We start from the raw sequence: 23,941 nt of genomic DNA on the forward strand, positions 1-23,941 counted from the left end.
GCCCTTCCAATGCCACTAGCAATTGTGGAGATCTCTTTATCTGTATGTGACAGGACTCGCCGTCATGACACTCCTTACACTTTCCTTTTCTTTCTGCCTTCTCACAGGTCAGAGCTTAGGATATGGATTTGTAAATTACGTGGATCCCAATGATGCAGATAAGGCCATTAATACCCTCAACGGGCTGAAGCTACAGACTAAGACCATCAAGGTGAGCAAGAGGGATGACACTGGAGAATGAGAAATGTAACCCACGCCAACCAATCTATTGTCTTCTTCTATAATGGTCTTTGTGTGTAAACATTATGAGAATACAGCTCATAGATCTGGATCATAGCAACTGGTTATTTGTCCTTTGTATTCCCACACATGCTCTAGCAGCATATAAAGGGGTTCTCACTGGTTATTATGGGGCAATATAGCGAGTTCTTCTTGATGCGTTAATATGCAACTTCCAAACTGCACTAAGAAAATTCAGCTGGAATCAAACTGATCGACACAATGACAATGAATGACATTCAAATGTAAGGTGAGCCTTCCCTGTATGTCAGCATCATGGCTCACAGATGGGAAAATGCAATCAAGGAATATATTAGACCAGGTTCATATTACTATTTAAGTCGATAGTGTAAATAAATATATAGATATGGATTACTGTAGATGTATAAAAATGACTATAGCAGAGAAAAACAGCAGATACATGTACAATGGATATAGATGAAATTAGTATATACAAATATAGTTAAAAGCCTGCACTACACCCCAGTAACCTATTTAAGCTGCTGTAGTTATTCAAAAAATGTGACCATCAGAAAAAGTCAATATAGATAAATCGCTATAGTAAATTCCTATATCGGCAAACGAGTGGAAAACTGGTCTGGATTTATTGAGAGCAGTGGTGGTGGAACCTCCAAGAAGGAGGAGTGTTGAAACGCCCTGCAATGGAAGAGTGCTGGAGCCCTTGAGGTGGAGAGGAGGATCCCTATATGTGGAGGAGTAGTAGAACCCTTGAGGTGGAGAGGAAGATCCCTATATGTGGAGGAGTAGTAGAACCCCTGAGGTGGAGAGCAAGATCCCTATATGTGGAGGATTAGTAGAACCCTTGAGGTGGAGAGGAGGATCCCTATAAGTGGAGGAGTGGTGGAACCCTTGAGGTGGAGAGGAAGATCCCTATATGTGGAGGAGTAGTAGAACCCTTGAGGTGGAGAGGAAGATCCCTATAAGTAAAGGAGTGGTGGAACCCTTGAGGTGGAGAGGAGGATCCCTATATGTGGAGGAGTAGTAGAACCCTTGAGGTGGAGAGGAAGATCCCTATATGTGGAGGAGTAGTAGAACCCTTGAGGTGGAGAGGAAGATCCCTATATATGGAGGAGTGGTGGAACCCTTGAAGTGGAGAGGAAGATCCCTAAAAGTAAAGGAGTGGTTGAACCCTTGAGGTGGAGAGGAGGATCCCTATAAGTGGAGGAGTGGTGGAACCCTTGAGGTGGAGAGGAGGATCCCTTTAAGTGGAAGAGTGGTGGAACCCTTAGATTTATTGAACACATACAGACCCTGTAATAGTGGGTCTAAAAATCTGGTCAGTGGATTGTGCAGGTGGAGGTTTCACACAGTGATTGAAGGAGCACTATATATGAAAGCTATAGTAGAGTGAAAGATAAAAGTATTCTTGGGACTATTCAAATGCGAATGTTGCTGTGCAATTAGATGGACATCGAGCACTTTTGCACTGGACACTTTTAGTTGTGGATTTTGCACTTGAATAATGAATGAATTTTGGGATTGGAGCACTATGCACTTTACGTATGTGTATTTTTGACGGGTAAATATAAACATGGATTAGATGTATAAACATGAGATAGACAGAGAGAAATATATACATATAATAAATAGATAGATAGATAGAAAGGTGGCGCGATAGATGCATATAAGATACTGTAGATAAATATATATACATTATATGTTAGATGTATATACATAAGGGGTGGATGGATGGAGAGATAGTTAGATTTACATATGCAGAAAAACACATAGTAAGTACATAAAGATAGATGTTTGATGTGAAGGTGCTATAACGTTAACATTATAGTGCACACAAAGGCAGGAAACACATTCGGGATGAGAAGCCTGGCCAGAAGAGCTTACAGTCTTAAAAAATAAAGGCTAGATAATAAAGTTAATAAGACAAATATATTTTTGTTGTGTACAATTCTATACATACAGAATTGTCTGGAACAGATTGTCGCCCCCCCCCCCCCCCCCCCATCAGTGAAACAAAGAAATAAGATATGCCTCCCCCTCCCCGATGGCAGACTGACAGATGCCCTCCAAGCAGTATACCTTCTCTCTTAAGGTCACAGCATATCGTTCAGGCAGCAGGTCCACCAAGATGGAAGAACATTCTTTTGTCTTGCCTTTGTCATTCAGATGTCGCCCCCTTGGGGAGAGGGATGCTGTGAATAGGGAGGGAAGGGAAGGAGGGGACTTGGGGAAGAGACAAAAGCACTCAGCCATCTGTCCACTCTCGGGCTAATTATGGGGTATTGCCCCTGGAGATTATCTCAATGGAGGAGGGTGTAGTATAGGTTGGGACAGGAAGCCAGCTGCTGCCATTAAAGACCAAATCAGTGCAATGCAGGAAAAAGTTAAAGGATAAAAGTCTCGCAAAGCCAAAAAGTAACCTAATCAGAGATAATGAAAAGAGGGGCTGGACCTATTGTGACCCCGCACAGCGACGGATTTAATGTGCTGTCAGTGTCACTTATTCCTAATGAAAGTGACATGGGTCATCAAGGACTACAGCTGATACGTGTTGTGTTATACTGGCGGAGCCATCATCTTAGATAGCAGCTGTTGTTTAATGACTACTACCTATTAGCTGATACTTATTGCTGCAGAAAATTTGAAAAATAATTATTGCAGTATGGCAATGCCTTCCCAAAACAGAAGGTGTTTATAAGTCATCACCAAAAACAGGTCCTTTATTCCCCAATGTAGGATAATGGGTGGAGCCGTGCAAATGGTTCCTTTAAAATACAAAAATGTAATTTAGCAGATTGAGATAATCAAGCATATCAACGGTAGCAATTTTTGTTGATGTCGATTGTTTACTGCCTCAGTTTGCTAAATTTAATTTTTTATATTGACTTTTAGAGGTAATCACCATGGAAATAAATGGAGATTGATAGATCCCTTAACCATTACACAGTAAATATATCGAATTTACGGTGCAAATAGTTGAGGACTGCAAGATTGAGGACTACAAGCCGACAGCTACAAAGGCCTGTTAGGACTTGTAGTTTTCCTATTCACAGAACACTGTGAATAGATGACACGGACGCGTTTTTTTTAGATTGTGACAGCCAGCAGGGGGAGAAGATAGCCTACTCACTGTCAAAACGGGACTCGAGAGGGTGTGGTGGCCTGATGCATTTCTAACATATTACATGTTACACCCTGAATATGACTGTAACATGTTAAAAAAAGGTGAATTTATATTTTAAGCTGGCCTTACAGTAGAAAATATTTGAAGAAACGTTCATACAAATAGCCATATGAATGTTCATATGAAAATTCTCATCAGTACATTTGATGACTTGATGAATGTAGTGTAAAAAAACGTTTTCTTTTAACTTTCGATTTTGGGGTGAAAGGATTTTTCCCGAATGAAAAACATATTCACGAAACCAAATTCCCATTCAACATCCAGAATGCCCCCTCTCCAACTCCAGCCTTCCCATTGAACAGTGAATCGTCACCATCCCTTCTGTCCAGTGAGAAAGTTGTCAAGCCATTTTAGGAAATAGTGGAGTCATCTTCTCAGCTATTGGAACTGTTTGGAAATTGCACGTTTTTGCCGGATTAAGCCAAAAGTGTAGCAGAGTTGTTGGTCATTAGGAAGTACAACATTTAACAAACAACCCAATAAAACAATTTCCTGATGATCAATTCACCAGGAGCTGAGGCCAGGAAAGGCATGAGGTCCACTTATCTTTCCCTGAAGATAGAGTGCACCAGTGAACTAAACACAGACTGGGAAATTGTACAGGAGTGATATCAACAAGTGGTCATACACTGACACATTAAAACCTGAGTGGAAACTGGCCTACACAATTGTACCTAAAGCCATACTCGTATAGATTTCTCTTGCTCAGCCTGCGTACTGAACAATAGAAATCTAACAGATTCCTCCATCCATGTCAAAGAGCATGGATGGACAAATCGCCTACTGTGCCTCTTGTATTTTGACAGTGGGCAACACCAACTTTCAGAATACATGAATTGGATGCAGATACTGTTCGCCCAACAATTTGCAGCCCAGCTCCTTCAATATTGCATTCAAACAATGGCAGGCAAAATAGTACGACTAGGCCACTCACTGATTTAATTTTGGATGGTTCATTAGGAACAGCCCAAAATTCGCTCAGTGTATGGCCAGCTTTACTTCACTGAGCTTAAAGCAGAAGTATGGCCAAAGCTTGTTTGTCCATATTTCTCCTGGGGATCACAGGAGTGCACTTTGTTCTGGACTCCTGTGTTCCAGATTAAGTTGAGAGCAGCAAAAGACTGCTGATGGCTGACATCACAGAGCTGGTCCAAGCTCTACAGGGATCCCAAAATAATTGTCGGGATTCATTCAGAAGCCTGACCAGCAGCTGGTTCAGACTCTTAGTGGACCTGTGATAAAGCCTGCTGTCGCCTGAAGTCACAGAGCTACTGCAGGATCTGCAGGGTTCTCGACAATAATGTCAGGATCTGTCCAGGTGACAGCTGGCTCAGCCTCTCAGCAAGCTTTTGAGAGCCCGAGCCAGCTAATTTCACCCCATCTACAGGGTGGCGTGCTAGTGAGTCACCGACTCTCTGCTCACTGAAGACTGAGAACCGAGGAATCAACAGTCTTTGATCACTCAGTTCTCGGTGTAGAGCCGGTGGGGGACAGATATAGCATCGATTTGATTCTGCAGCCATCTAGGTAAGTCTGTATGTTTTTTTTTTTGTGAACCCATACTTCTATTTCCCTGTCCTTTGCCTGCTTGTCTGGAACCTCCCCCTGACGCTAATTACTGTCCCTGTCAGATGGGTGACCTGTCCCTACACACATCTGACCCAAGATAGCTGCTAGAGTCAAGTGGGGTGGTAGCATCCAATTAGATATTTTCCCCAGTGACCCAGGAAATCATAGAGGAACCATATTTCTCTTGACTTCCTCTCCCTTTGCATAATAGCATCGATAAAACACAGATATTTAAAAAAAAAGAAAATCTGTAAAATTAAATCTGAAGTCAAATTATTATTATTTTTTTTTTTTCTTCTGTTAAACTTTTGCTTTATGGAGACAATTGCATCAGATCTGTCTCCATCTGCTCTGCCTAGTGTTGATGCTGCAAAGGCTCATGGGAGACTCCCTTGAGCGACTGAGTCTTTCTGTGGTAACGGTGGCTAGGGGCTCAGCAAACAATCCTTTCTCTCTAGGGAAAACAACCAATTAACCTCTTCATTGCTGCAAGCGCCGTGTTGGTCTGTGGCATTTCTGATATTATAACATCAACATCAGTTTGGCACAAAATATTAAAAGGATTGATGAATGTAAACAAAATCATTTCTTTAAGGGGTTAATCGGACAGTCGTGATTGAAATTTATGAATGAAGATGTAAAATGTTTGAGAGTAAGATATCAGGCGGGTGGAGTGGGGACTGATATTTCCGAACACACGGTGATATCAAAGAATATAAGGACCTGCTGGTGTTTCCTTATGACTCGTAACAATGTAAATACTCACCAGAACACTACAGATCTTCAATTGGATCTCCTCCTGTACCAAATTGTAATGTAAATGTAAAGTCTTCCCTCATGTTTTAAAGCGCTGAGCAAACTGTTGTCGCTATATAAAACCTGTATAATAATAATAATAATAATAATTAAGTCCACGCTGTTTTTTATTGAAAAAAGATCACAAGCAGTAGTGCAACGCTTTAAAGCCACGCAGGACCCCTTCATTAGGCATGTGATGATGCTTGCAAGTGTTAGCCAGTGACAAACAGAGTTTCCAAAGGGCCCCTGTGCGAGACCAATTGTTGGACCCCTCCATTCAACTATTGTCCAAGATCCCAGCACCCATCTGACCTTTTGCAGTCTGCATCAGGGTCCATTCACACCAGCCACTGAGTTACAACGTAGCAGCTGGTGTGTGCTACGATGGGGCAACTGCAGTGCCCATGCGCTGATTGCATCTCACTGTTCCTTTTTTGTAACAAACTTTATTGAAATGTCACATAGTGACATTTCATAAAGTTCTATTTGCCACCACACAGCATGAGGCGGTGGATTTCCTTGCACTGTGCTGCGTTAAAAAAAAGTACGGCCTGCTGTATTTTTTTTTTTAGCACACACTGCCCACTCAATGCGCAATGCTCACTTTGCGGTGGTGTAAACATGGCACATAGGAGACAAGGCATTTTGCCTTGTCCTGCGATATCGCTGCACTGAAATGCCCACCCAGTGGATACATGGTATGACTGCTTCTGGTAGAACTGTGCACACTGTGCAATGTCGTCGTCCTCCCCCTCGCAAAGCTATGGGAATGACCAGCATTTGGTCATTATAGGCAATACAGACATCATTCTTCATAGTTATTATTATTATGAATGATTTATATACAGTAGCGACAACAGTTTGCCCAAGCCAGCACTTAACAAAATGGAGGTAGTCAGTAAAGTTGCAATACAATTTAATTCAAGAGGAATCAGATCGCCCTGCTGGTTAGAACTTAATTCTAAAAGGAAGGGTCAAGTGATACAAAAGGATCATACATGATGTCGATTAACTTGCCTATCCAAATAGGACATCAAGTTCCATGGTCAAAAAACAGTGTATAAACCAAGAACTGTTCTTATAACCAAAAGCAACCACTTTTTCATGAAAATCCTCTCCTCTAAAGAAAGCCTTACATTTGTTTCTCTTAAATGTGCTGGTGATCAGATATTAGCTTTAAACCTCAGTTGAGGCCCTGAATCAGTTTTTGGGGTGTATTTCATAATGCCAAAAGCACAGTAACCCAACGCAAATAATCATTTATCATCTTCCATTGCTCTGTCTGTGTAAAGCTAAAATCGAGTTGCCCTGGGATACCACACTTTGCTCTGCTTCATAAAGGAAGACATATTAATCTTTCAGTACTGTATGTCTGTGCCATCCAAAAAAGCTGAATTTAGTCAACAGATAAAGTTGTTACATGTTGTGGCATGGGGTGCTTCTACACCACTACCTGGCGTCAGAGCTGGTGAGACTTGGTTCTCTGTCCCGCATTGGGAGATGTCTATGTATACAAGCTTTGTACTCCTAGTAGGGTTTAACGAGTGGTTGCGTCTTTGTCCCATTGGGGACAAATGGGGACAAATTCCCTCCATTCCCTGTTTTGTAGACACAACATGAAGTGAGAAGAAATTTCTCCAAAGTGAGGGATGTCCATGAAACAGGTGTCCCCATTGAAAGACTTACTCTTTTTTCTGTTTTTGTGAAAAAAAAAAAAAAATTCACATTTTTCCTCACATTTGGTCTTAGTAAAAATGGTCAATAGGACAGATAGAGAGTGTGGAGACACGGGCAGTTCTAAAAAATTAAAAGGGGTTCCAGCCTTGCCTATTTTATTCAAAACAAAATAAAAACTTTTTGGCTTTGGAGACATCTTAAAAGAAAAGATTGACACCCATGTTTCTTGCTTTTTTTACACAGGTATCCTATGCGCGGCCAAGCTCTGCCTCCATACGCGATGCCAATCTCTATGTGAGCAGCCTTCCAAAAACTATGAATCAGAAGGAGATGGAGCAGCTTTTCTCACAGTATGGCAGGATCATCACCTCTCGTATCTTGGTTGACCAAGTCACAGGTATGACAGACGTTTTACAGTTAAAAGGCTCTCTCTATATAGATACAAGTTGCTTTTGTTTCCAGCTAAGTTGCGTCTAGAAAAGAAAAGACTAATTGTTTACATTTTTTTATAGTTTAACGTTTGTCAAAACTTTTTTTTACATTTTGAACAAAGTAGGGAAAGGTTAAAACCTCTGACACTGTCACTATTTTAGAATGGAAAAATCTAAACTGTGAACTTGGTTTTAAATGGAGGTTGAAGAGAATGGCTTTATGCAGAGGGACACTTATGATATTCCTGGTTATCTCACTTACAGGGGTCTCGCGAGGAGTGGGCTTCATCCGGTTTGATAAGAGGATAGAGGCCGAGGAAGCAATCAAGGGATTGAATGGGCAAAAACCACTGGGAGCTAGTGAACCAATCACAGTGAAATTTGCCAACAACCCCAGCCAGAAAACAGGTCAGGCCCTGCTTACCCACCTTTACCAGACCACAGCCCGGAGGTACACAGGGCCCCTTCACCACCAGACACAGAGATTCAGGTAAGCCACCCTTACAATAAACCTATCACTCCATTCTCATCCCTGACTCTTTTCTAAACCCTTTCCACTCCATGCCCACATACCATAGAACTAACACATAACAGACCAAGTCTGTGCTACTTTCTTCATTAATAGGCTCTTCTCTTATATTAGTGCTTATCAGTTATGAAGAAAGTCCTTTAGATCACAGTTCCAATTTGCTTCCCAACTCTTAGTCACCCTATGTCTCTTCCTACTACACCTCTTAACTGGCTATGTAACACTCATCTCATAACTTTGCTGACACCCCAATCATTAGCAATCCTATGCTGATGCACAACACCCAAAGCTCATTTGGCGCTACCAAACAGGTTCTCTTCAATCATTTGTTCATCTATGGATTATTTGACACCAGGGGCTATCCACCACTCAATCTGTGTGGTTTTTCATGCACCATAGTGATGCCATAATACCACCTTAAAGTTACCATGCTCTTTACCCTTAAAGAGCAAAGGCTTTTGTCATTCCATTATTATTTCTACATCATTGCCCACCTGCTTAGGGATCTTTCCTCTGTAATGTTTGGTTAGGCATCTATCTTACATATTTATGGACTCTACAACATGCATTTAGCATCCTAGGCCACTGTTCATCCCGTTTCATTCTACTTATGGACTATTTTGTCAACAAGCTTAGGGGGCCTTCACTGTTGACTTATGTCTACTGTACCCTCTGAACCACAGTCTTTTGGCCAACTCACCATCAGTTCTTCATGACTGGTAACTGTTGGTAAAGATGTCTGGAGGCTTGAATATCATTTCCGTGTCTTCACGTCAATTGTTCATTTCATGCTGACATCGCACCAAGGTCAGGTTCTATCATTCGTGACTTTCCTGACTTGTCCTTCTACTTGGTCTTCTCTAGTCAGCTATCTCAACCACTCCTGTGTTAACCTTCATCTAGTTAATATACCTATCCAAATAATAGACAAGATTTCAGCAACCAAACTGATGAAGCATCAGATTGTTGTTTGGGCTCATCCAAATGTCAAGATCATGATATTGTGGTACCTTATCATTGACTCTTAAATTGTTGTGTCTGGCTACATTAGCAATCAGCGTCTGTGGTTTGTTCCATCGGCATGTCTTGCAACTGTCTTTGGTAAACCCATTTTTTTTTAGTGATGGAAAAGCTTTAACTTTTTTTACAATCATCTGAACGTAAAAGAATATCCTCACAGTTTCATGAGCATTAATTTGGGTGCATTGGCCAAAAAGTTGATACATCAATAATCAAAAGTGTTGGATGTCTTCTTCCCATCAATGTTTTCTTTTGTGTAATTTTTTTTTCATTCATCCTAAAAGGTAGATGTTCAAGTAGGTTTAGTATGTAGCTTGGTCTCGATTTGCAAAACAGGAAGAACTGGTGTTGTTCATATGTTCATACCAACAAATATAACATGGGCAACACTTTTTTTTTTAAATCAGTCAACTAAAGTGCTTGTCTAGTGGAGATTTCTTTGTCTAGCATTTTCATTTTTGTGTTGTAAATTGTGAGTCTTGTATAGTAGTTTTGTGGTTCTTTTCTGTTGTTGTGATTTTTAGCTTTTAGCTAAAGAATTTAGTGTTCTTTGCCTGCTAGACGAACAGTATTAAATTCTATGCTAACTCAAGGCACTTACATATAAGTTAGCATGTTTGTGAATGTTTAGATTTATAGAGTCTACTTGTGCTGTTTTTTTTTTTTTATATGTTTTTTGTACCTTTGTGACTACCCAGAGCAGCTTTGTGGCCCCTCCCACCCCTGTAATCCTGGGCAATGACTAACACTGCACTACCTCTCCTGTCCCTTCTTTGCAGGCTGGACTCTTTAATAAACATGGCGTATGGAGTCAAGAGGTAAATAAGAGACTTAGACCCCCAACCCCATGCCCACTCTGCGCTCCATTCTTAGTTTTTATCTACTGAGGCTTAATAAATGGACAGAGATACCTTGCTCCGGTATGCAACACACAATATTCTCCACCAATATCCTTAATTACATATGCATATTTGCATATGCAAATATCAATAAGGCCCCCAGTATTAATATGTTATATAATATAAGACGACTTACTTTTATGTCTTTAGTTTTTTGTAAATCTCCTACAACTTGCGATATATATATATATATATATATATATATATATACATACATACACACACACATATACTGTATGTATATATATATACGGTATATATATATATATATATATATATGTATATACAGTATATGTATACATTTTTTGTTTTAGTATTCTGTAGGATTTCCCAGCAAAGAATGCATATATCCAAGCTATTTTATCTCTTGTCCTCAAAATTTCTCAAACTCTTGCTAAGCACAGATTCCTGTGATATTTACTAAGGAGCTTTGTGTCATAGCTCAACACAACCTATTTTGTCATAGAGATGTTGGGACCTGTAGTATTATAATGGAATACTTGTAATTTTTATGCAGTGTAATTAGCGAAGATTTACAAAATATTGTATATACAGTGAAAGGTAGTACTAAGATATTATCTATTGCTCTTAACTATAAGTATATAGTAGGAAAGCTAGCCTGGTGCTTACGTGGTTAGCCCTCTAACTTGGCAGCACTCAGGTCCTGTGTTTGACTCACACTATGCAGTACGGAAGGATTGCACAAATTTCCTCCCCAACTCTAAAATTCACTGATAGGTTAATTGGCATCTAACGTTGCAATGGCGCTTTGTATCTTTTCAAGAAAACCCAGTGGATGGCGACCACCATCCAATTGGTTGACCCTCTGACACTTATTACTTTAATGAGCTTGGGTATCTCTGACTCCATATGTTAATCTTCAGTTCTTCTCCGTAGACTCATGGCTGTAATTATTTGCTATCCTTTCAGCTGCTCTGAGATATTTTTGGATTTTTTTTTATGTTCTTTGTCACATTTGTGTCCTTTTATTGAGGGTAACAATGGAGTTTCCACTTTCAGACTACATTATTTTGCTATAGGTAAGGTGTTAACTTGCAAAGGGTGATGAGTATTAGGGTTTCCATCTAATTTGCACACACAGATTTTCCAGTCCATTGGAGAATTTCTGTAACTTTCTTGTTTCTCCACAGAAAAAGGAAATAGTTCACTTATCGCACATGCACTGATTTGCAATTTTGGTAAAGATGGGGGAGAGCCATCTTGTTAGATCCAAGAGTTGGTGCAGACTTTACATGAATGGGTGGATCTACCTCCACCTTTTGTTCTTGGTGATTTCCACCTATGTGCAGTTGGGTTTAGGGCTGATCTCTAGCCAAGAATGGTGTGAGGCAATACAATTCTCTATGATTATCAGGACTGATACTCAATTGGAGATCTCAATTCACTCATGCACAGTGAAAGTAAACGTCTATTGTTAGCATTGTTGCCTTGCAGCCCTGGGTTCTGGGTTTAAAATCACACCTGGGACACTATCTGCATATAGTTTGCAGGTTCCCCTTGTGTATGTCCATCCAAAAACATATTGGTAAGTTAATTGACACTTTCCATATTTCCTCTGGTATGAACAAGGTAGGTAAAGTTTTCAGTAAGTTTGAGGTCAGTACCTCTAGATACTTATTCATACTCCTAGAAAATAAACCCTATAGTTGTCATAGAGAGTACTGCAAGTGGTCACATCATTTTGCTAGTATTTACCAATGTATGACCATCCTTATGCTGTACATGTACACAGAAATTTCTGCCAATATTAACTAGCTTTTGATTGGAAAAACAATGGGTTAAAGGGGAAATATGACCAAAGATTTTTTGGCCATACTTTTCCTATGGATCACAGGAATGCAGTTTGTTCTTCACTTCTGGGACTCATTTTCAGTCGACAGCGGGCTAAAGCCCACTGTTGGCTGACATCACTCAGCCGGTCCAGTCTTGGAAAAGATCCTGACTATATGGTCGGGATTCACCCAGATGCTTGGACCAGCACCTGGCTCAGTGATCTGCTGAAAGCCTGAGCCAGCCCCTTGTGCCCTTTCCACAGCCCAGTACTCCAGTGGGCGCTGGAGAGGAGACCAGAGAGCCGCTGACTTACAGTCACGTCTCTCTGCTAAGATTGAAGGGGGGAGAACTGATTAATCCCTGGTCTTTGATCGCTCACTTCTCAGTGAAGAGGTGGCAGGGATAAAATATATATATTTTTTTTTAAATCCCAAACTTCCCTTTTAAAGAAACATGCAGTCATCCCTTTTATATAGATATACAGTAAATATGCACAGTAGATCGTTGATAGTAGGTTACCCATCTGACCCTGTCAACCACTGTTTCTAAAGCTGACCAGAGATATCAGATAGAGATCAGATGATCACACCATCCATTTGTTTTTGGACACACACTCATATTTTACAAGTCTCTGTGTATATGTGCTCAGCTGACTTTGCAGCAGCCTTTCTGACTTGGTGAAACAACAGAACGTTGGCCACAAAATTCCAGCTTGATAGACTTAAGCATGCCATAGAAAATTCTTGGTCCTTCGTTTTTCGCATTATGAATTAGTGTGCCAGCTGCGACATGTGATTTTTGTCCCACAGTCCAAAAAAAAGCCTGATCCAGCATGCTGGATTTTGTTTAGAAAAACCAAAAATATGATGGCTCAATCGCATGCGCCATTTTAGTTTTTTCAACAGAATGTTCCGTTTTTGACTCGTCTGTGGCCTGCCTTATCCTTCAACTAAAGATGCTGTCCAAAGAGTAACTATATACACTCCTATTGTGTTCTGCTCTTGCCAGATTGGACATCGTCTGTAATCCATAGTTACCCCAAAGTTCTTATAAGGTAAGGTTGTCTGATGATGGACACCGCCTTCAATAAGGATTTTCTGCCCTTTCCCCCCCATAGAGTTCTTTAATCCTTTTTCTGTTTTGTCTATGACTTGTTGTGTTGTACATAAAAAAGTACATAAGGTTCAGTCAATACCATGGTTCTAAGCAGTTCTAGTTCATAGTTAATAGACTGTTGTACCATAGAAGGGATTTAGGGAGGAAACTTGAAACCCTTCAATGGAGTGTCAGAACATCAAACTGCCCTATGGCTCTGGTGTTTCTTCATACAGAGAGCTGACTGTAGCTCCGCCTGTTGGTGAAATTTAGTATTGCAAAAGTATAGTTTTGTACCTTCACTAAAAGATATATATTCATACTTGTCTGAGCAACCTCTGAAAAAATATCAAAATGAGGTATTACTTTGGCAGAAGAATAGTCCTGTTTCCAGAAATTCTGCCTAAAGCTTCTTGCTCTCTTGTTGTGCTCTGGAATATCAGCTCAATGCAGAACTGGCCTCCTGTATTAGGGTAGTGGTGGCCAGGAACAGCTTGTTTGCAGCAAAGATGGATGCAAACATAGAGCCAGGATATTCTGTTGGAAATAGGCTTTAGTTTTTATAAGAATAACATAGTGTGCAGGTATATAAAATTGTATATCAAAATACAGTGCCTAAGAAATTGCAAAAAAATAAAAATATTACAAAAAATTAAAATATTATTGTCTAAAAATTAGTGATTAATATCCTGTAATTTCCAAAATTAGGCCATAGCAAGTGACAGCTGTCCATAATACAGTGATGCCCGCCATGTCCTTTGCAAATAAAAACAATTATAGCTCTTTCTCTGATAGAGAGCCCTGAAAAATGTACCGCTGTGACAATTCCCCCACTACAAACCACTCACCAGATAGGTACGACCCCTAATCAATTGTAAGCTCCAATGTGCTCAACAGTCCATCCGCATCCTCTGCCAGATCGCTATCCACTCTTCTACCTTTCTAGTGGTATGAAACCTGTTTTATGTTTTGGTCTGCTTATTTGTGGTTTTTGATGGACTGAATTTGTGTATCATCTCTTGTGAGCTGTCTATTTAACTTTAAAGGATTATTTCACTTTTACCAAAAAACTGCCTATGCAGGTAAGGGATGTCTATAGATAAAAACAAACTGTGCAGCTTTGACCAAAGTTAAATAATTTCCTTACTATAGGTGTAGGCCACTTATGTACCTCCAGAAGCCTGGCTGAAAAATTCCCAGAGATGCCATCATCCCATCCTGGCTTGTTGGTAGGATGTTGCTAAGACACTCCCAGCTGATCCAAACCCCATTGCATGCTTTTCTCCCCTGTTGCAGTATCTCTGAGCTCAGAGATGCTGCGAGAGAGGATAGCGGACCACACATTTGCTCTCTCAGGAGAGCTCTCTCCTGTAATGGTGGGGGGGGGGGGGGGAGCAGTAATAGCTGGGGTTGTCTTAGCAACATCCTAGCAACAAGGCAGGATGGGATGATGGGAGTTTTTTAGTCAGGTTTCAGGAGGAATATAAATGCCCTACACCTATTGAGAGGGCAATTTCCAACTTCTGAGGCTAGTCAAAGCCCCACAGTTAGCCATATGTATAGGTGTCCCTTACCTGCATAGGTAGTTTATTGGTAAGAGTAAACTAACCATTTAAGAGTAGCATTTTTTACCATCCATTTTAAAGCAACCTTGCCTTCATCCTGCTGACGAAAACTCCCAGGCTGCAGTTTCCTTTGTTATCAGGGGCAGCTATCTTTTCCGGGACATCATTGGCTCTTTGGTGTTCCTGTTGTCAGTGTTCTGATGCAGGAAGTAAATCTCACTCATGGGCATCATTTCTTTTTGGGTTTTTTTTTTTCCTTTTCCTCTTTGATGATTTTTTGTGCCAAAGAAACGAAGTACAAAGCAACAAAACATTGGTACATGCCTCCTCAAATCCAGCCAATTAAATCTCAAGAGACAGGACTGGACAGCTCATAAGGGGCCCAAACCTCACATGATGAAGACACGGAAGGGGTAGAGGACTGTTTGCTCAGGGTGGGAGGGAGGACTGTCATGTTAGACATGTTTTTTCTCACTCAGGAGAGTTTAGCAGGACTGCGTTAGAAATAAGTTTCCTGCCATAGGCCAAGAAAACCCCAATGGAACATTCGTTATTCTTCATATGTAGGAAATAATGCCAATGGCATTTCCCTTTATACAGTCATTACTGTATTTTGTGCTTTATATGGAGTTCTCCTTAAACTTTATTGTTTGCCATGTTTGTGACTTTGAAGCTCTGTGGGCTACCTCTGCCCTTAGAGCAGGGGTCTCCAAACTTTCTAAACAAAGGACCGGTTTACTGTCCTTCAGACTTTAGGAAAATCGGACTGTGGCCATCGGGAGTACAAAATTTCCCATTGCCAGTGGGAATATACAATCCCCCATCATTGGTGTCATTGGTAGGAATTGTGCTCCATCATTGGTTTCTTCTGGCCCCATTGTTGGTGTCATTGGTAGGAAATGTGCCCCATCATTGGTGTCATTGGTAGGAATTGTGCCTCATCATTGGTTTCATTGGGTCCCATTGTTGGTGTCATGGAACTGTACCCCATCATTTATGTCATTTGTAGGAAATGTGCCCCATCATTGGTGTCGTTGGGAGGAAATGTGCCGTTCATTGGTGTCAGTGAATAAGATAGCATCCCAAGGGCCAGATAAAAGCAAGCAAAGGGACACATCCGGCCCCTGGGCTGCAGCTTGGAAACCACTGCCTTAGAGCAACTAATTACACTGAATCACAGTGGCAAACACTAAAGTCTGCAGGTGATTCTAATTGACTGGTTGATAGGGGACAGAGAATTTGTGAACCATATTATTAATCAAGTCGTGGTGTATTGTTGTATTTATAGAGAATAATAAAAATATATTGCGCTAAAGATCTTTAGTATCAGTTGGTTCAGTAAGATATCAGTATCCAGCACAATATTGAAGAAAGTCAATAATAATATATATATATGGTAAGTGTGCAGCGCTTTAAATCCCCAAAGGACAATCCAGGAACAAATGTTCAATAATAGTTCAATCTGTGACAGGCAGGGAATAGGGAGACCGATCAACAGCACCCAACAATACAGCCTCTTACACCATGTGGTGGACCCTCATCACACAGGTCACCTCAGTCAGCATATGTAAAGTAAACTCAGGTATGAAGGAAGCCCAACAATCTTCATACACTTATGCCTCATACACACGATCGGACAATCCGCCGGACTTTGCAAAATTGTCCGCTGGACTCGGCTTTGGAGCGCGCAATCCGCTCGAAAGCCGAGTCCGGCGGACAATTTTGAATCAAGTCTTCTTTCAAAGTCCACCGGACTTTTGGGGAAAAAAAGTCAGCCGGAGCACACACACGATCAAATTGTCCGGCGGATAGTCCAATCGTGTGTACGGGGCATTAGTGGCAGCAGACCGGATAGTGGATGCAGCAAACCTGGATTTGACTCTCCTTGTTCAGAAATTACCCTCCGGGGGTAATCATCAAATATATGTCATCCCATGCAGACAAAAGGAGATAAACCTCATTGCGCAGTACATCATAACAGTATTTCTTCAGATAAAAATGATTGAAATTGCACTCACATTGCTGACAAATAAAAGCAAGCTATGTTTGTATGTAGACAGCCTCTCCCCACCAGAAAGATGGTCGCCGTGTCCCAGCATGCAGTAGTGTCACGTTGCTAGTGCAGCTGCATTCTGGGACACGGTGGCCATCTTTCTGGTGGGGAGAGGCTGTATACATACAGAGTTTGCTTTTGTTTGTCAGCAATGTGAGTGCAATTTCAATTGTTTTTATCTGAATAAATACTGTACTGTGCAATGAGGTTTATCTCCTTTTGTCTGCATGGGATGACATATATTTGATGATTACTGCTGGAGGGTAATTTCTGAATAAGGAGAGTCAAATCCAGGTTTGCTGCAACCACTATCCGGTCTGCTGCCACTAAGTGTATGAAGATTGTTAGGCTTCCATCTTAGCTGAGTTTACTTTACATATGCTGATGTGACCTGTGTGATGAGGGTCCACCAGATGGGGTAAGCAGCTGTATTGTTGGGTGCTGGTGACGGGTCTCCCTATTCCCTGCCTATCACAGATTGAACTACTATTGAACATTTGTTCCTGGATTGTCCTTTTGGGATTGTTGTATTTATAACCTCACCGGTGATTATTGGTAGATTGGTGGTTAATGATATGTTCTCTTTGTTTTCGGTGTATACGCAGTTTAAGATTTGACTAAATAGACCTATTTTCCTTCTTATCTGATGACAGCAATGCGTCTTGACTGTGAAACAGCATATGTCAGATTTTGCTAGGTGTGGTTACCATGTTGTTTATGTGGAGAGTCAGACATTGTGTAAAGATAGTGAACCGCAATGGAGATGCACAGATTGCATTACTAAGTGATGATACTAAAACAGACAAGTCTTCTCCCTAGAGAAACCTTGGGTGTAAAGGTCCTAGTCCCTAGAAAAGTATTAAACAAGAAGCCCCTATTTCCTAAAGTAACATTAGACAGGAAGTCCCTATTCTCTACATCAAACAGGAAGTGTCTTTACCCTGCAGAAGCATAAAGCAGAAGGTATCTATTTCCTGCAGAAACACCAAACAGTAAGTGCCTATTCCTTGCAGAAACATCAAACAGTAAGTGCCCATTTCCTGCAGAAACATCAAACAGGAAGTGCCAATTCCTTAAAGAAACATCAAACAGGAAGTGCCCATTTCCTGCAGAAATGTCAAAAGGAAGTGTCTATTCCCCGCAGAAACATCAAACTGGAAGTGCCCATTACCTGCAGAAACAGCAAACAGGAAGTGCCCATTTCCTGCAGAAACCTCAAACAGTAAGTGCTTATTCCCTGCAGAAACATCAAACGGGAAGTGCCCATTTCCTGAAGAAACATCAAACGGGAAGTGCCTATTCCCTACAGAAACATCAATCAGGAAGTGGTTATTTCCTACAGAAACTTCAAACAGAAAGTTTGTATTCCCTACAAAAAATATTAATCATGAAGTGCCTATTCCCTACAGAAATATCAAACAGGAAGTCCCTATTCCCTGCAGAACCATTAAACAGGAAGTCCTTATTTCCTGCAGAAACATCAAACAGGAAGTGAATATTTACCGCAGAAACATCAAACAGGAGGTTCCTATTCTTTCAAAAATCAAATGGGAAGTCCTTATTTCCTGCAGAAACATTAAAAAGGAAGTGAATATTTCCTGCAGAAACATTAAAAAGGAAGTGAATATTTCCTGCAGAAACATCAAACAAGATGTGCCTGTTCCTTGCAGAAACATCAAACAGAATGCCCGTATTTCTTAAAGAAACCTTGAACTTGCAGTTCTTCCACAGTTTATCGTTTTTTTTCCCATCCGTTGACAGATGAAAAACGGACATCAATGCATCTCACTGGAAAAACGGATGTAAATGGATGATCATCCATTTACATCTGTTTTTCCATTGAGATGCATTGATGTCCGTTTTTCATCTGTCAACGGATGGGAAAAAAAAAAGCATATACAGTCTGCATGTCTACATCCGCTTCCATCAACATCCATTTTTTGGAACAGAACAAAGCCCTATTTTTCTTCCGTTAAAAAACGGATTGGACTAAAAAAATGGATGTAAACCAGAAAAAAACGGCTGTAAAAGGAGAGGAGAGCAGAAAGCAAGCAGCCTATCACAGAGGAATGCACTTTGACCACGGTGATCAGGGGGGAACTGCCCTGGTTATCGTGATCTGTTTAGAGGGGGCATACAGGAAGTGGTAGGTTTAGGGTTTTTGTTTACAGTTTAGAGGGGGGCAGATTACATAGCACTGTGCTATGTAATCTGCCCCTATGTGTTTTTTTTTTTTTGGGTTAACAAATGCTTTAAGGATTCTAGCTGGCAGATATAAAACAATGATGTAAAAACGGGTGAAAAATTTATGAAAACTTCATACATTTTTTTCTTTGAAAAAAAGTGACTGAACTGATGAAATGAGCGGTCTGCACCTGTGAAAGGGGCATAAATGATTTGTATAGTAAGTAAACAAAACTTAAACTGTACTTCCAACTAGAACAGATTAAAAAAAAACAACAGTGCAACTTCCCACAGCCATCTCCTAGCGAATTGATATCTCCCCTGTTGACAGAGAATGGTAGACAAAACTATGAATTCTCCAACGGGACAAAGTGCAGAGGTTGCCCAGGTTTATAGTTCCATGGCAGCCCCTCAAAGCCTGCTATGCAAAAAGTTTAAAACTGGTAAACAACGTTAATCATCATATCTTTTCTAATCATTTTTTTGGGTGGGGAATTTATACAGTAGATCCAACTACCTGTCTATTAAGGTCCCTTTTTAATAAGCTCAGTATATTACATTTCAGTTAATTTAGTCCATTTCTGCGTGTACGGTATTTTGTTTTTATTTATGTAGCTGTAGACCTTTTTGTATGTCTCCTGCAATTATTACTGTATCATGATCATTTCAGTAGTCGCAGTTTCTTTTTCTACTTCGCAAGTTTTCCCATAACACGCAATTTCATTAAACATTCTCCAGTTTTCTCTTGTGCTGTCAATTTATCAAATTATTGTAGAATTTAGGAGAATCTAGGATCCATCAGCAATATTTGATGGTTGGAAAAGGCCTTGTTGGGCACTAGATTGGTGCATTGGTTACCTGACACTTTGTTTTCATCTTATGCCGCGTACACACGGTCGGAGAATCCATCGGAATGCGTCTTATCGGACCGTGTCGTCAGATAATCCGACTGTGTGTGGTATGCATCGGACTGATTCCGTCCGAATCTCCATCTGACCCAATTTTCCAACATGTTGGAAATATTTCCCAACCAACTGGGCCGGTCGGACGTAATCCGATCATGTGTAGAGAATTTTGATCTGACCAAGTGCCACGCATGCTCAGATCAAATTCCTACATCAAAGCTATTGGCTACTAGCCTGAATGTAGTCCCATCGTAACGAAATTACGTCATCACGTTCTGAAAGATCGGATTTTTCGACAACTTAGTCCGACCGTGTGTATGCAACAGTTTCGGACACAATCCATCAGACTAAATCTGACGGACAAAATCCGATGGATTTGGTTGTGGAAATCTCCGACCGTGTGTACAGGGGCTTATAGTTGTAGCATTGTTTTTTTCTTCTGTTCCGTTGTTTGCCTTCATCACGTTTCAGTAAATCAACATGTTGTCTTCCACTTGGTAGGCCACTGTTCCCGACCAAAGGGTCATTTGTTTTTCCTCTTTTTCCCAATTTTTTATTTCATGACTAGATCATTTTATTTCAAGCTTTCTGAATTTCTGTTCTTATTGTTTCTCCATTATGTACTACTTGAATTCATTTTTCTTTACGTTAGTCATCACGCTTTGGTTCATTTAGTTCAGAAAACATCTGCTGACTTCTATTGCTCAAACCTTCTTCCATTAATCGACTTGCCTGTTTGGTATATGCCCTTTTTTTTTTAGTACATAGATTTCACCTAGTTGTAGTGCAATTCTGATCACCTTCTGCATTGTATGTGTACCTTCTCCTTCAATCTTTCATGTGGAGCTTTTCTATATCTTTAATGTCTTTCTCCTCAGATCATCACTCCTCCTTCCGTCTGTCATAGACCTATTCCTTACACCCAATGTAGTCCGCTCTCTTTCCTTCCCAGGTTCTCTCCTATCACCATTGACAGTGTTACCAACCTTGCTGGAGTCAGCTTGACTGGTCCCACTTCCGCGGGCTGGTGTATCTTCGTCTACAACCTCTCCCCAGAGGCCGATGAGAGTGTCCTGTGGCAACTGTTTGGGCCATTCGGAGCAGTGACAAACGTCAAAGTAATTCGGGACTTTACCACCAACAAGTGCAAAGGCTTTGGATTTGTCACCATGACAAACTACGATGAAGCAGCCATGGCCATTGCCAGCCTGAACGGATACCGACTTGGAGATAGGGTCTTGCAAGTGTCATTCAAGACCAGTAAACAGCACAAAGCATGAAAGGGAGCACATTGAGTGGAGGGAGCAAGAGATAGAAATGGGGGAAGAGGTGCAAGAGAGGGGGCATGAAAAAGAGAGAGAGAAAAGGCAAAAATAAGTGGAACTTTATACTTTTTACCACCATTAAGGTTGGACACATGGGGAAACAAGCCCAATAAATGAAGGGCTTTAGAATAAAGGAAGGGCTAAGCAATATGCTAATTCTAAAGCTGGTTAAAAATGTTAACCCAAGCATCTCAAGTTCTGGTGCAATCGATTTGTACTATGGCGATGCTAGAGCTAAAAATGGCACTTCTGTTCTTGTTGGGATTTTGATGCCACTGGGTTTTAAATAAGTAAGTAGGTGCAGGTCTGAGTAGATTTTGTCTGTCAAATATGAACACAAGAGATTATTAAATCAGTTTTCGAAGGTTCAGAACCAAAAAGGAATCAGAAATGAATGGCTGAGAAGATGCTTAGAATCTTAAGCATAGTTAGAAGAGTACTGAGATGTGTAAACTGAGCACGTCCGAGGAAAACAGATACATAGTGCTCTCTGGCTGGTATGGGAGGTTTAGAGCTTGAAAACTCTATGGTTAAGAGTGCCTCTCTCACTTTGACCATGAACTAATTTGGTTTCCCTCTGCCACAAGGCTTTGCACCGTTTCACTGCCTCTATCTCTACTCCATGTTTTTACCACTCAACATCCTTCCTTCTAAAGAGTAATAAACGAAGAAATGAGACGGGCGCAGAAACAAGAGAGAAAAAAAAATATCTATTTTTATAAAAAAGGAAAAAAAAAAATCCCGTGAACATTTTAAGCCTTTCACACTTGTCCCAAAACACAAGAGTCCGTTGACAAATATACAACGCACAAAATAGTGCTCAAGTCACAATCGGAATTAATCTTTTTTTTTTTTAATTCTGTTGTGTGACTGTCAATTCCATTAAGGAATTAAAATGAACCAGCAAAAAATAACTCCCTAAAAAAATAAAAAAAAATAAATAAAAAAATATATATATATAAAGACATAAATATGCATCATGTTGCTATATATGTACATAATTCATGTTTTGAACATATTATATATTATCTTTATAAGTAATTACCCCCCAAGTAATAATATTTGAATAAAATATTTATTTGTTAAGGGATTCCTAAGTTTTGGGACTTGTTAAAAGCCTTTTCATTCTGAGACTTTATATATTTTACACATTGGCCCCTGGTTTGGTAATTAAAATCATTCACACCCCCCACTCATAAAGGGGAATCCAAATTTTTGTGTATTTTTATTAAATATTAATAGTGAATATTGTGCCAGGTTTGGGTTAAAAAAATTAGAGCAGATGAAAATTATAGCTACAGCCCCACTTATTCAGGACAAATCTACATTTTCTGCATTCTGACAGAGAAAAAAATATATATATATATTTTTAAGATTTGTATTTTTCTCTGAAATGAGAAAAGTATGTTAAAAAAAAATATAACATTTTAATGTGGGATTTGAGATTTGGGAAACAAATCCCTGAGATAAATAAGTGGACCGGCTCCTGGTGTGTCGTTAGCAATCAAGTACCTTTGGAGAAAGGCAGTTTTCAAATATTATAGGGTTTTCTTGAAGTCAAATGTGTTCCCGGTACATATTAAATCTTAGATTTATATCATTCTATATCTCTAGTACTTTTTTTTTTTGTTAGAACAAATATTTTTTTATCTGTTGGACAAAAAGGAAAGCACTATTTCTGGCAAAGGACTATAGCACAAAGGTTTTTTTTTCTGGCAAAATGACTCCGTTCATGGCCGTTTTTTTAAGAGGCTAAATAAATATTATAAAAAGTTGTTTTTTTGCCAAGTCACCTATAGCCATGGTTTCAGTTTCCCAACCAGACAACCTTGAGCCGGCTCTTCTCTGTGCTAAACAAATGTTAAAGTACACTTGATACACATACTAATAATTAAAAAAAATTTTTAAGTGGGACTGCAGCCTTAATTTATAGCAAATATTCATAATATATAAGTTGAACTAGCTTGGCATCGAATCATTGTGTAGCAAAATAATAGCTAGAAGAAAAATTTGGTTGTTCATTAGTTAAGTTAGCGTCTGTTCTCTAAATCGTTTTTTCGTTTATTTTTAGGTTAACGCCCCAGTGGATGTGTTTTAATATTATTTAATTGCTTTTTGTGTTTATTTTCTAATAAATAAAATAACGTAGTCGGGATAAGGTGGAGAGCAACATCTCTTACCAAAAAAAAAATCCCCAAATTTTAGTTAGTTATTCGTTACTAGGTTATGTGTGGTTTATTTGACTGTGTTTAGTAGAATGTTGTAGGATCTCTCAAATTAAACATAAAAGAGTCAACAGAGGTTAAAAAAAAAAAATGGACATTTATGTAAAGAAAAAAAGCGAACAAAAATCTTTAAAAAAAACAAAAACACCTGGCGAGATCTTTTGAACTGTTGTTTTAACTTATTTCGAAGTATTTATTCTTTATTTGTGTGGGTATAAATATGTGCATATTTATGTTTGTTCAGAGCCTAAGCAAACAAAGTTTCTTTTTTTTTTTTTCTTTTTTCTTTTTTTTTTTCTTTTTTTTTTTTTTTGTTAAAGCCCTTCTTCACCAAGGAAAAAGGGTTTACTCGGCATTGGAGGAAAAGGTGATAATTTATTTAAAGAAAGAAGAAAGGGGGTTGAAACATTGTTTAAAAAAAAACACAAAT

General features: G+C 39.8%; 1 protein-coding gene across 11 annotated transcripts in view; it reads left to right on the plus strand.

Annotated features, from left to right (window-relative positions):
* Positions 1–22,498, plus strand: part of ELAVL3 (ELAV like RNA binding protein 3) — a 78,021-nt gene extending 55,523 nt beyond the window's left edge. For 5 of the 11 annotated variants that reach the window (XM_077470347.1, XM_077470346.1, XM_077470350.1 and 2 more), the window contains 5 exons: positions 108–211; positions 7,730–7,883; positions 8,182–8,407; positions 10,246–10,284; positions 20,893–22,498. In XM_077470347.1, coding sequence (XP_077326473.1) covers positions 108–211; positions 7,730–7,883; positions 8,182–8,407; positions 10,246–10,284; positions 20,893–21,241 — 872 coding nt within the window. In that variant the 3' untranslated portion in view covers positions 21,242–22,498. The remainder of the gene's footprint in view (positions 1–107; positions 212–7,729; positions 7,884–8,181; positions 8,408–10,245; positions 10,285–20,892) is intronic. The other 6 variants (XM_077470348.1, XM_077470354.1, XM_077470351.1 and 3 more) reach the window with 3 other exon arrangements.
* The last annotated feature ends 1,443 nt before the right edge of the window (positions 22,499–23,941 follow it).

Source organism: Lithobates pipiens, unplaced genomic scaffold, assembly GCF_037356315.1.
Source record: "Lithobates pipiens isolate NorthernLeopardFrog02 unplaced genomic scaffold, aLitPip1_a1.2 Scaffold_8, whole genome shotgun sequence".
Taxonomy (NCBI): domain Eukaryota; kingdom Metazoa; phylum Chordata; class Amphibia; order Anura; family Ranidae; genus Lithobates; species Lithobates pipiens.